Source organism: Styela clava, chromosome 3 (assembly GCF_964204865.1).
Source record: "Styela clava chromosome 3, kaStyClav1.hap1.2, whole genome shotgun sequence".
NCBI lineage: Eukaryota > Metazoa > Chordata > Ascidiacea > Stolidobranchia > Styelidae > Styela > Styela clava.
The window spans coordinates 11742816-11755304 of record NC_135252.1 but is presented as its reverse complement, the minus strand read 5'-3'; the positions used below and the strand labels follow the sequence as shown (position 1 = coordinate 11755304).

Below are 12489 nucleotides of genomic sequence, written 5' to 3'. Positions count from 1 at the left end.
TAACTATTAATAGAATCCGCATTTGCTGGCAGACAGTGAATGGCAACCTCCGGGGCATTAAAATGATTGAATTTATTTTCATAACGTAAAATGATTTGATGTGAAGCCGCAATGCCATTAAGCAAGACGCTACATCCGCTTGGGAGAAAAGAATTGGGTTTCGAATTCTTTTTATCGCAGATGTATTAGGCTGGCATCTTTCTTGGATTGAAATGCTTTTACCCCCCATATATCTACTACCCCTATACACCGACTATGCCAGTGCCTCCCTCACTTACTTCAGTCGCGGATGATCAATTATAAAACATGAAAGTCACCATTTTGTATTGTTTCATATATATTTATTGTTTAACAAATAACGTTAATTGTTTATAAATTTACAGTGTAATGTTGAAGACAATACGCAAGCAAGCAAACTTATCACCAAACGATTTTCGTTCTTTAACTATAATATATAGCTTATTATGAATTTTTATGATGCCTTTCTAACAGCATTCAAAAGCACGAATGTATAAGCACTTAAGGCTTTGCGAAATCGTTGATGATTTCAATAAATAATAAAAAAAATTTGTATCGTTTAAGATAGGAAAAATACAATGTAACAGTGAAAATAAAACCGTATATTGCATTGCATCGATATTACTACCGCATAAATAATATTACTGCAACAAATATGCAAAAACTTCACATTGATGTTATTACAATTCGGTATTTTCTGGTTCAAACCGACGATAATCTGTGATTGACCAGATGCACTCCACAAATTTTCATCAAAAGTACTTTCAGGATTTCTTGTAGCTTTCAGTAAAGTTTAAAACATTCGTGGGCACAGTACATATTATATTCACCGTAGTAACGACGATGTTGATATGTATTAATGAACAGTTTCGTTGGTTCACAGTATTCCGGCACAGAAAATGTAAGAAATGTATAAAGATTGGGGTGTATTGTGCATGTCATACGCCCAATTGTGCAAATATAATTTTTCGTCTTTAGCAAGGCTAAAATATGTTATTTCCATAATTATATTCGCTGATGCCGGAATGTTAACGTTGGTCTGCAACCAAAAAACATATTCTTCGATATTTGATCCAAAGGTGCTCCGAATCCACACTTTGCGACACATCGACCGCGCTTGTTCTTTGCACATATTACCGTTCTAAACAAAAAATAAAATTTAATGAATACTGTAATAGTGAAAGGTATTTGAAAGTTTGAGATTATTTCTAATATTTTTGCTAGGGTTAGTGAAAATCATAATTCTGCATAAGATTTCATATAACATTTAAAGCTATACTTCGCGCATTTTAGTGATTTTAGAAAATATAGTTTCGCTCGTTGGAAATAAATCAATTAAACAGATATTTTGTGGAAATAAATTTGGATCGTATAATTCAGTAATAGATGTCAACTCATAATATTTTATATCCATTTACTAGGGTGCTCACAAAGTGTGTAGTCGTAAAATGTATAATGTAAGTAAGTTAGAGGGCGTGGATACTAGACCGCAGGTCTTTTGACTTCTATTATTACAGTTTCCCAAATAAACTCAATGGATTTACAATTCGTGCGATAAACAATTTATAAAACAAATTTGGAATAAGGCAATAAAAATGTATTCACCTTTTTCCTGATCGGCTGGGTGTTAATCCCGATTGCCTTTTGTGTTGTCTTCTGCCATCGTAATATTGCCAATCGTAATTTCGGTATCTTCTCATAACGTTTGGAGGCGATACATAATATTCCGGACTCACTTCCCCAGATTTTGGCATAGTATTATAGCTGTGAAGGAGTCGGCGCAATAAATGTGGCATCCCTGAAGATTTATGCTGAAAAAGAGGTGTGTCATTAGAACAATGTTTTTATTAGGTATGCAATGTGAAATATCTTCAGTCGACTAGTTTTGTTTTAGTAACTCATCATTTGGTATTTTTAACGTAATTAAAACCTTATGTCATTGTACTGCATAATGCTTTGTAAACATTTGTTTTAATGATCGTAACTAATTAAACACAAAACACCAAAAATAATTAAAAAAAACTTACTTGAAGAACCGGGCTTGAAGTGACGAATGTGAACGTAATCGCAATTATAATAATCCTTATAAATATCGTGATATCCATAACGTAAGTATCCTTTAGTTTGACAGTGATTAATGAGCTTTTAATGACTATGTCGCATACTACGTAGAATGTGGCGGGAACGAAAAGTTCGCGCGTCGGCGTGAAGTTGCTGTTGGGAGCGGCGTCTCTTCTTTTTCAAACGAGATTCTACTCTCCTACTTGATACCTTGCGAGAGATATCACTTGAACGTAACTTTGCCAAAGAATCCTTCCGAAGTCGCAGCTGCGATGAATTACTACACAATTGAAACTTGGCAGCACTCTTAAATAATATTGTTTATTACTGCTTCGCTCGGCTTATTAGAATGGGCAGAGCGAATCAGGCTAGTTAGCTTCTTCGAGTCTTGTTGAACGTTATATTATGCGAAAATATTGGCGGTGGCTTTTTATATGCACCAATTTTCCTCGCGAGATGATAATAGACAACAGTTTTTCCCTCGTCGCAACACGTCGTGAATAGTTGCGACGTCAAGGGAGACCAAGACGTGCGTCTTCAACCTGACACTTTTTGCATGGCGATGTCTTCAGGCCGAAAATTGAACGCAATAACAATTAGCCCATATAAATTAAGTTGTTGGCATGGTGGGTGGGATCACCAAACAAAAACAATAGAACGAATCAAGCGTGTATAAATTATGACGTTAACTGAAAATAAACCATAAGATATATACAAAATAAACTAATTTTGGGTCCAATGTGTAAAAATATGGCCAACTACTAGGGAATGACTTTTACAGTCGCCATAAATAACCTATAGTTTTTCAGTTTTGGGGGTTCGTTCGGGTCGTCGTTACAATTTATTTAGGTATAGTTAAAATTTGCCAATCATCGATTCAAATATTACGCGCTCGTTTGAAGTTCGACTTTACCCCGCGTGCCACTTTGCCATATAGTATACGTGAAACTGAATGAATACAGCTTTTTTCTGGTTATTTATTTCGCCTGTGAAGCATACCGGAAGAGACAACTATATGAATAGTACGATTAGTAATTACATAACTATTATTAGTAATTTGAGACAAAAACTTACGCTGTGCAACTGCTGCAATTTCTTTGGTGGAGGCTAAAATTGAAATTTTCATTATTGTAGATAAAAATCAGTAATTCCAAATTAAAATACGAATTAGGAAAAGAATTTCGAAACTTTTCATAAACGATGCGTGGTTGTAATGAATATTTAATTTACGTGTCGCAAAATTCCCCTATTCTCTTATAACTCCCGCCCACTTAATTATTAAAAAAATCGTCTCACTTTCAAACTTGGACTATACTGTAAATATGTGTCCATAATAAGGGGTTGCTGATATGACTATGTCAAAGAAATATAAATCATCTGTGTTACTATTTTTGCGTCATTTTTTTTATTATACTCAAAAAAGCAGCCACGCTATTATTATTTTTCAGTAAATATTTATATATAAACAATAAATTTTAGGTTTTGCTATATCAGCACTATTCCAACTTTCGAAAAGAAAGTCACAAAATACAATGGAGCAGTATGTTTTAATTAATGTATTTAACGACTCTGTGTAATACCATAAAACGACCTCTATTTCTAATTACAATTGAACAAAATTTGATACAACTACTGATGGTGATGGTTACTCAATTTTTAACATTGTACAATAATTTGTTTCGTTTCTCTTTTGCTTAATATAAGCCGTGGTGTTTGTTGGTAAATACTAAATTGACATTGTTATGCTTTGATAAAAAAAAAGTTGAAAAACCAAACGAATATATTATATATAGAAACGCACATATTAGTTAATTTAAACCGTTTTGTACATATACTCCTTTTCTCCAGAGAAACATTACAATATTTATTTATATGTTTAACATATTTTGAATCGATTTTAATTACACCTAAAATGACCGTAAAAATCATTTCGATGACATCAACGGATGTGATTATTTCATTTGTTCTTTTTTTGATTTATAAACAGTTTCAAATATTGTGATGTATCATCTAGTAACAGCAAAACCACATACTTGTAGACTAGGAAAAGGATTAGTATACTGTCAAAAATAGTTAATTAAGACATACTAAAGCATAAAACACGACATTGTCCGTTGTAGCTAGCTTTCATAGTAGATGTTAACAGACTTGTGTTGTGATACTGAAATTCGAAAGATCCCCAAAAGTCGTAATTGTAAATTATGTTGAATGCAAAAAACACGACCCGAAATTGTTTCAAATAAAAACATTTTCGTTTAGGACAATATATAATCCTATATATAATCCTATATATGATCCTTTAATATTCGAGAACATTGTTCCACTGTTACAGAAATCATTGAAACATCTTTGATTAGAACAAATCATCTTGATTTGTATTCTTGTAATACTTGAACAAACTTGTTCACTTTTAAAAGGAATAAAAAGACGTCATGTTTTTTTTTTCATTCGTTAGTGGAGTAGATTCATTCAATTCTGTCTCGCAACTTGACAACCGAGAAATTGACAACGAAAGAAAAAAATCAATCATATAATTCCGGTATTGAAATTCATTTAATAGGAGTTGTCAACACAACATAATACCTCAGACACTCAAATATATTGGATGGACATGAAGGTTGCGTACTAACATCGGTAATACATTAGCTGAGCATTGAGTTTGCTTGAAAGAAGATCTGTAGACTAGCGTGATCAAACAAAGTGTTCCCACACATCGTTAAAAGTGTTTTCGTCCTTTTTATTAGAACAGAGAATTTTGGGGTGGAATCTTGGATCCTAAAAGACTAAAAAGAAATCTGAAAAAAGTAGTAGTTTTCCAACGACCCCTTACATCTTTAATTACTGAGAATTTTCAAATTGCGAAGAAAGCGATTTTTTTTCAACAATAACTACCAAAAGGATATTAAAAACACAAAAATTCAGCAGGAAATTCATATGTACTATATGAGGTCGATATTCAGTATAGAATACATTATGCTATCAACTGTGTTTCCGAAGAACTTAGACTTATGTTTGTCTGAGAAAGTCTGACTTTGGTAAACGAAACTTAACAGAAATACATCGTGTTAGTGCGTTGCAAGGCTCTTGAATTACTTAACATACATTAGCTAGCATAACATATAGAATTAATGTTCAGTAAGGGATTCTACTATTTTTATTTATATATTCATTTTATTTACATCTCCACAAATAAAATTAATAATAGAAACTGAAGTAGTTCCTCGTCTTGCTCATGGAGTTTTTTTTTAGTTTTTTATAACAATAACCTGCTCAGAAGTACATTGTTGATTCATACACCATGACATCATACATCAAAGGACAAGTAAGCCTACGTGATTTTCTTGCATGAAATAATTGATACATCAGGCGAGGTAATGCAGTCCATTGTTGTATCTGATTTCTTAGTAAATGTAAAAGGTGTCATCAATGTCATAACTTACATAAACAATAGAATGCTTAACACCACTTTATATCAACATTATAAAAGGCTCATGATACATAGTAACGTAATGCTCTATTCTTCGAACAATTCGGTACCATAGAAATAAATGCGAATTTGATGGATCACTCACACACCGCATCCATACAATGTTGTCATTTTACCAAGGTATTCTGAAGAGTCAGCGCATTTATATATAAAATTGGCCTCAAAAATCGCATGTAAAATCCCGAACAGAAACTTCTGAAATTTTGTGTCTAAATTACTATTTGTTTTCAAGTTTAGTTTGTAATGTTGAAGTTACTACCGGCATGCGTAAACCCATTTCCAACTAAAGTAGTTCTCAAAAAGCGTTATTGGTATATGAAGTAACATTTCATCCAAAAATACCCCCAAAGAATCGATCTAACCCGACTTAAAAAAATTCAGCGTTGAATGTATAGTTAGTTATTGATCAAATATTTTGAAATAAAATTTTCCTCAGTAATTCCTGCATGATATGTTTAAGCGAAATTGCGTTTCAGACGAAGTTTTCGTTACTCGAATAGCATTAAGCGTTTGAATAAATATTGAAAGTGAACTAATTTATCTTCAAAAACACCAGTTAAATTAGTTTTTCTTTAAAGTATAGTTTTTCTTCTTAAAAGTATATTTTTATTCAAGAAGTGAGAACGTGCGTTTCGTGGTGACAAATATTTTATGCCGTAATTGTTTAAACAATTACCAGAAATGGTAACAAAAATAAAATAAATAGTCGAATTATAGGTAGACTACTCGGCGCGGCACGTATACAATTATACTCAATGAAAGACAAAAATAGACTTTTCTCATGACAGCATCGAAATAGCTACACTGGAAGTCAACGGGGTTGCATATTAGGCTTATCATTGAAATATTGGTCTTCTGAGAACTATTAGCATATCAAGATATTGAATAATCTTACTCTATTCGGAAAGGAGAAATAAAAGTTACGGTTAGAAAAATAAACAAGAAGCCCGCTTTTTTTCGAGGTAAATTCCTATCAGCGGTTACACGATGAAAAGTAAGAAAAGGTTTTGTAAGATATACATCCAGAATGATAGACAAAATGTTGACACTTCTTCACTTGTAAAAGACGGGAAAACGTTCAATCATCATCATGTGATGTTTTTAGATCATGTCCTCCCTCTTAAAATGCGATTTTTTTTTAAAGATAAAATTAGTTACATTGCAATTTCTAGTGGTTACATAGCATACATTTTACAGAAAAAAATCATAATTTTGCCATATCATAAATTTTGGAATCATGGATTCAATTTGTTTTCAGATGGAAGAATAATTCATATGAACGATCAGGTTTCAAACCAACGCGCGAGGGTGTTTCGAATACGTGATAATCGTATCAGCTTCGCAGAAGCTTTTATCGCAAATTTCACCCATTCTAATTATATTTGCTGTCATGCGACAGGAAAACCGCGTGGTGATTATTTTTGTTTTTGAATGAAAAAAAAATTATAATTTTTGAAAAAAATTGATATTTTTCGAAAAAATTTATAATGCTATAAAATTTTGAAGCATATTTATTGATTCTAAATATAGTAACATTTTTGCACAGCGCGTATTGAAAAAAAGAGAGAATTTGATATGATGCGCAAAATTTTGTCTGTGGAAGAAAAAAGATTCAGAATGATTGAGCAATACCCAATATAACTTGATAGAAAATATAGCGTTTTCAGTTAGAATACTCCGCTAATTTTTCCTGAGTACAAAAACCGTAAAAATTGTTTTGTTAGCCATTTTTATGGTTATAATTGACGTCGAAATGAGCTATTTTCGGAATTCAATCTACGTAACTTATCGTAAAGAATTAAGCAAAGCAAGTGGAAATTGGTGGAGTGAAGGCGTCAACAGAGAATATTGAACATAATATAAATAAATAAATAAATAAATGAACAACCCAACCGAAATATGAATAATTATAAAAAAATTTGGGAAATTCTTAGAAAAACTCTAATTGAAAGTTGTTTTTCGTTGAATAACTTTTTCTCCTATTCTTCAAAACTTCTATTTGATAGGTTTTGTTGATTGTACAAGATGTCACATTGGCATGCGCGGGACGTCTTTATCTTGTCGTCTTATAATGGGCTTGACACGGAGTTTGTGATTAATCCAGGCATCTTGCTATTTATAGACACTGCTGTTATCAGCTGTAGAAACGAGACCGAACCACAAACACCTCAACAAAAGATAAAATCTAACGCATGACTCGATTCGCCCCGCCATGAACATTAATACGGGAAATAATAAACAAACAGGACATAAGAGGACTAGATCGCACGAATTCGGTATTAATTTGGTGTCCAATAACTGCCGAGAAAGGCAAATTCGACCGGGTGTCTTGAGTTTCTTTGATCTACAAGCGATTACACGCCGATGATAAATTCAAACTCATTTTGATAAAGTTGTTTACATCGCACACATATTAACTCGACATCATTTATCCATCAGCTACCGGATACAATAGATCGTTCTAATATGATAGCATTTATGTTTATATTACATTAGGCATTTTATTGGAAAAATTAAGGTAAACAACACATGATTATGATTTTCAAAAATATTCCCCATTTTGTTACGTTTTGATATCTTCCAACATTTGTTGATTATGACTAAATTTTGAGGCACCTCCGGAGTTTTACAATTAGGTTCTTGTTGTCGTGAATTTCGTCTATTACAAACGGAATATAAACTCGGTGGTCGCATTTAGTTTGGTGTCAGGGATTTTCGGCGGGAGAAAATAGCTCATGTATACGTGACTATTAGAAAAGCGTAACGAATCTTCGTACGACGACTAATGGGTTTTTAGCTTTGATTTACCGGATTTCATTTTCCAAGAAAGGTCTCTGAAAAAATAACTCCCGGTCGGTTGAGAGATAATTGAATCATTATCCGGATTGATATTGCAATGATTCGATCAACCTATAAGAATTTTCCTAATTGTATATGTTTATCAAGTAATGGCAAGATTCATCATGATGACTTACAACATCGGTTGATACGACATTGCCCGACCTGATCTTCAGCGTAATGTAGGCACCATGTTAATAGACGGTACATTCAATTTACATTAATATTTTGGTAAATTTGTTGTATTTTTCTGTTCATGTGTAGGATTTAATAACACTCCTACCATGTAATTGAACTAATACAAAAATAATAAATAAAACGCCATTGCACCTTTTTTTTTTATTTCTAATTTGCATCGGGTGGAGTGGTTAGCTGGAAAATGATTTAGCAAAACTTCCTATGTTTGTTTGTTTCATTCTATTTCTAATTCATGACTTGTTTCGTAATTATTTTGGGTTTGGTCGAAGCAAAATCGAAAACATTTACGTCATAGAATCACGTACTCTCTATGCTGAAATAACAATTGAGTGGTGAAATATCATAACGGTTTAAAGGTTAATTCCATTATAGTCCAAAGAATATAACTATAAAATTTTATTGTGGGTTCTTCTTCTATTCCTTCATTCCTAAGGATTCGTGCAAGTACCAATAATAATCATATTGTACGCAATCACGTATATAAGCTTACTGAAGCTCCTAGTTACAGTTCATCGGACGTTAGGTTATTTAATGCCACGACAAATTTGAATAACTTGATCCCTTTTAAGCCTATCTTTGCAATTGATTATATCCTCAATTCGAAATTGAGTAGTTTTTTTTTCAGCAAGTTATGGCGTGGAAGTTTGCTGTATCGTGAGATGCGTAACAAATATACTATTAACATATTAAAACTTGTCTATGCTACTTTATCACTATCATCACGTTAAACATTTGAAAGATACTTTTTGAAATAAAAGGAATGTAAAGTTTGCCTTCAACTGCGATGTCGCTTGCCTTTTGCCACTGAAATTGATTTTATCACAAATTCCTCCGCCCGAACTATTTCGAAAATTTTCTTGATATGATGTATTCATCTTTTGTAAAAACAACGAAAGTGGTTACTGTGCATTTATGAACAACTATAGGTAAAAGCGTCCAAATATTTTCAAGTGAAAACATAAAGTAGCTAAATTTAAACCTTGCTCATATCCATCGTCCGTATGGTTTTTCTTTTATAAAATATTGTATACAAATACGTGAGACTTGTTGTCACCAACAGTAGTGTTTATATTTCAAACGTGACTTGAGAACTATTTCATTTTTACCAATTTTCGCAGAATTCATGAACGAGGAAAAAATGAAAATCGGGCTATTGTGTTGATATTAAATTGTGACATCTATCATTTATTAAAACAAAAATTGGTAAACATTGTCACATGGTGCTATCAAATTCTTTAAGATTCGTAAAGTTTACTGTACTGACAAAAAAATTACTGGAAATATGTTTTGTTACAGTATATTTAGTTACCCTGGTAAATTTTGCAAACATATTGGAAGCGTCAAGAATCACAACAAGCTAAAATGCCTAATGCATGTGTTTAATTATAGATTGTGGGAAGATTTCTCTGACTTTTCACGACGTTTTATTCGATAAATTCTCATTGTAATATGACTTTGATCTGTACAAGATATTGATCTCTGTTTATCCAAATCAACGCGTTTATGGTCCCAAAATATCCTTAACGATAGCCTCACGCATACGCAATTACGGCAATCATGAATTTTATTCACATTTAAAGCAAAGTTCATTGACGTCATGATACAATGACGAGTACAGAATATATACTTAGTCTAACGTACCATAAAATATTGTATTTTTCTAGTCTCAAATCATATGCTTGACCGGACACATTTGTGCATTTACTGGCGGAATCAGAATTGTTTTCAATGGAAGCTCCTATTAATACTTCCTAATCTTGTGTACATGCATCGATTACCGATTGCATAATTAAATAATTATTCTTTGGATTACTTGGATTTTACATAAAAATCGTTTTGATTCATCCTTGACTTCGGGATTTCAAATGTTCCAGTTTCCATACGACAAATAATACATGTATTAACCTATATTTATGTTTGTTGTATAAGATCTTCTGGAAATCAGCAAACAAATTTGGTTGCCCATTACATAACTCTTTCTAACGAGAATCATAGCTAATTATACATTGTTGTGAAATTTGTAAATCATCAAAATAACCCTAACCCGAAACTACAACCGCGATGATGTAAAGTTGTTGATTCGAAACTTACTTCACAGATCGAAGTTGATCAAAGTCACACCGAAACTTCGAAATCGATTAATTAAATGATTGAATACCATATTACTTATAAATTATTGGTTAGTTCGTCGCCGTACTAGCATGGAGACCTTTTTATTTTTCATCCTAGTTTTGTTTAGCGCTTTACAACATTTCGATGTAACTAATACACACAGAACATAATCATTCAATTTTTTCAACCTCCAACCTTTTTTGTTAAAATTCTTTCGTTTTGCATCAAAAAATAAATGAATTCATTACCAATAAATCACAAAAAATTAGATATTATAGAAAGTCATATTTTCCAATATTAATTGCATATTTTTTTCACCGTCCTTCACATTTCAATGAGTTTTGAATAAATTCTTTACATTTTTTTCTTCAGTTAACCACAAAACCTAATTTTTTGTTATTACATTTTTTGTTTCACAGAACATCTTTCAGGAATGAAAAAAAATGTCAAATATACTGAGGCTTTATCAGAAACAACTCCAAACGAATGAAATTAAAAAAATTGTATTGATTCTGCGCGTTACGGGGCAAATAGTCATTGTGTAAACGCCGCCTGGTGGTTGCTATTTGAATAGGCCGTACGCCCGCTTAGTGATTGATACTGCTAGACGCAGAACTGGATTTAACAGCCTGTTTGACAACACTATTGATTGATTGAGAAACTTGAGAGGATGTTTTTACAACGTAATATTTTGTTTATTGAAAACGGCAAATTAAATGGCAGTTAAGAGAAAATGTGTTAGTTTATGTTGGAGGACCACATTTTGTATATCATGACAAATTTCTATAAGAACGTCTACGTCACCTATATAAGTATTGAGATTACCAAAGATGTATTTTTATCGAAATCAAATATGTGGTTAGTATGGCAGACAGTTTAAAAACTCTGTAATTTTACGTGCATAATTCTGCATATTTGTCGAGTAACAATCTGATCAAAGTAGAATCCAATTAAAATTTTTTGCTAACTTCTATATATCTCACGCTATATATATATGTGTGTATTCTAATCTAAGTCTGTAGAAGGACATCTTTATAAATGCTAAATTTTTTCCGAAAGTTGTTTATTTCATTTTCAGTCCTTTCTTAGTCTAACGTAATCTGGGTGGGTATGGAAATAATCAAAAGCAATGAAATATTTCGTGGTATGCATCACATTCTATTATTTGATACCTGACATTTAAGAAATCGCAAATATTATTGATTATACATTTTTTTCTGGTGCCATGATGTTAATCAAGTTTATTGTTACAGCTATATTTAGATGCTTAGATATTTTTTTTTCACCATAATTCGAGCACCTGTTTTCGACCGGAAACTAACAATGTCGTTTTGTAAAAAAAGAGCAGCCGATATTATCAATTTACAATAAACAACATATAAAACAACCAACACTCGATAAAATGGGTTTTCATACAATCCGGACGGATGAATGCCATTCTATTAATGCGATAGGTAGACCCTTGAAATTCACCTGAAAAGTTTGAAATAACTTGCATATGGAATTTAGCAACAAAAGAAGTTTCTTTAGCTTATATTGTATTTGAATATATATCACAGCCGTAAACAATTATTTAATTAACGATTCATTTTTCAAATTTGGAAATGGAAGTGGTACAAGGAAATATGAAACTTACATTTAGCAAAACACCACGGAAAATAATGCAACGATTTAACAATGTTCTTGACCAAGAACTTCAAGTACTCAACTATATGGTAACAAATTGTTGTTTTGAAGATTTTTTAAAATATTAATAGATAGATGACTATGAAAAT

At 32.1% G+C, this 12489-nt stretch overlaps 1 protein-coding gene across 1 annotated transcript; it reads right to left on the bottom strand.

The window, feature by feature from the left end:
* Positions 1-326: 326 nt before the first annotated feature.
* On the bottom strand, positions 327-2585 carry LOC120342433 (uncharacterized). Its single transcript, XM_039411265.2, has 3 exons — positions 2046-2585; positions 1624-1829; positions 327-1159 (listed from the first exon to the last, which is right to left on the bottom strand). Exons 1-3 carry the CDS (start codon positions 2121-2123, stop codon positions 1024-1026), a joined length of 420 nt encoding a protein of 139 aa, XP_039267199.1. The 5' UTR covers positions 2124-2585; the 3' UTR covers positions 327-1023.
* Positions 2586-12489: the final 9904 nt, after the last annotated feature.

Bases quoted from the DNA above. Each gene is read 5' to 3' on its own strand.
- LOC120342433 (XM_039411265.2), bottom strand. From the start codon at position 2,123: ATGGATATCACGATATTTATAAGGATTATTATAATTGCGATTACGTTC. The intron at 1,830-2,045 runs GTAAGTTTTTTT...CCTCTTTTTCAG, and splicing joins CTTCAAGCCCGGTTCTTCAA to CATAAATCTTCAGGGATGCC. The intron at 1,160-1,623 runs GTGAATACATTT...TTTTTTGTTTAG, and splicing joins CCCAGCCGATCAGGAAAAAG to AACGGTAATATGTGCAAAGA.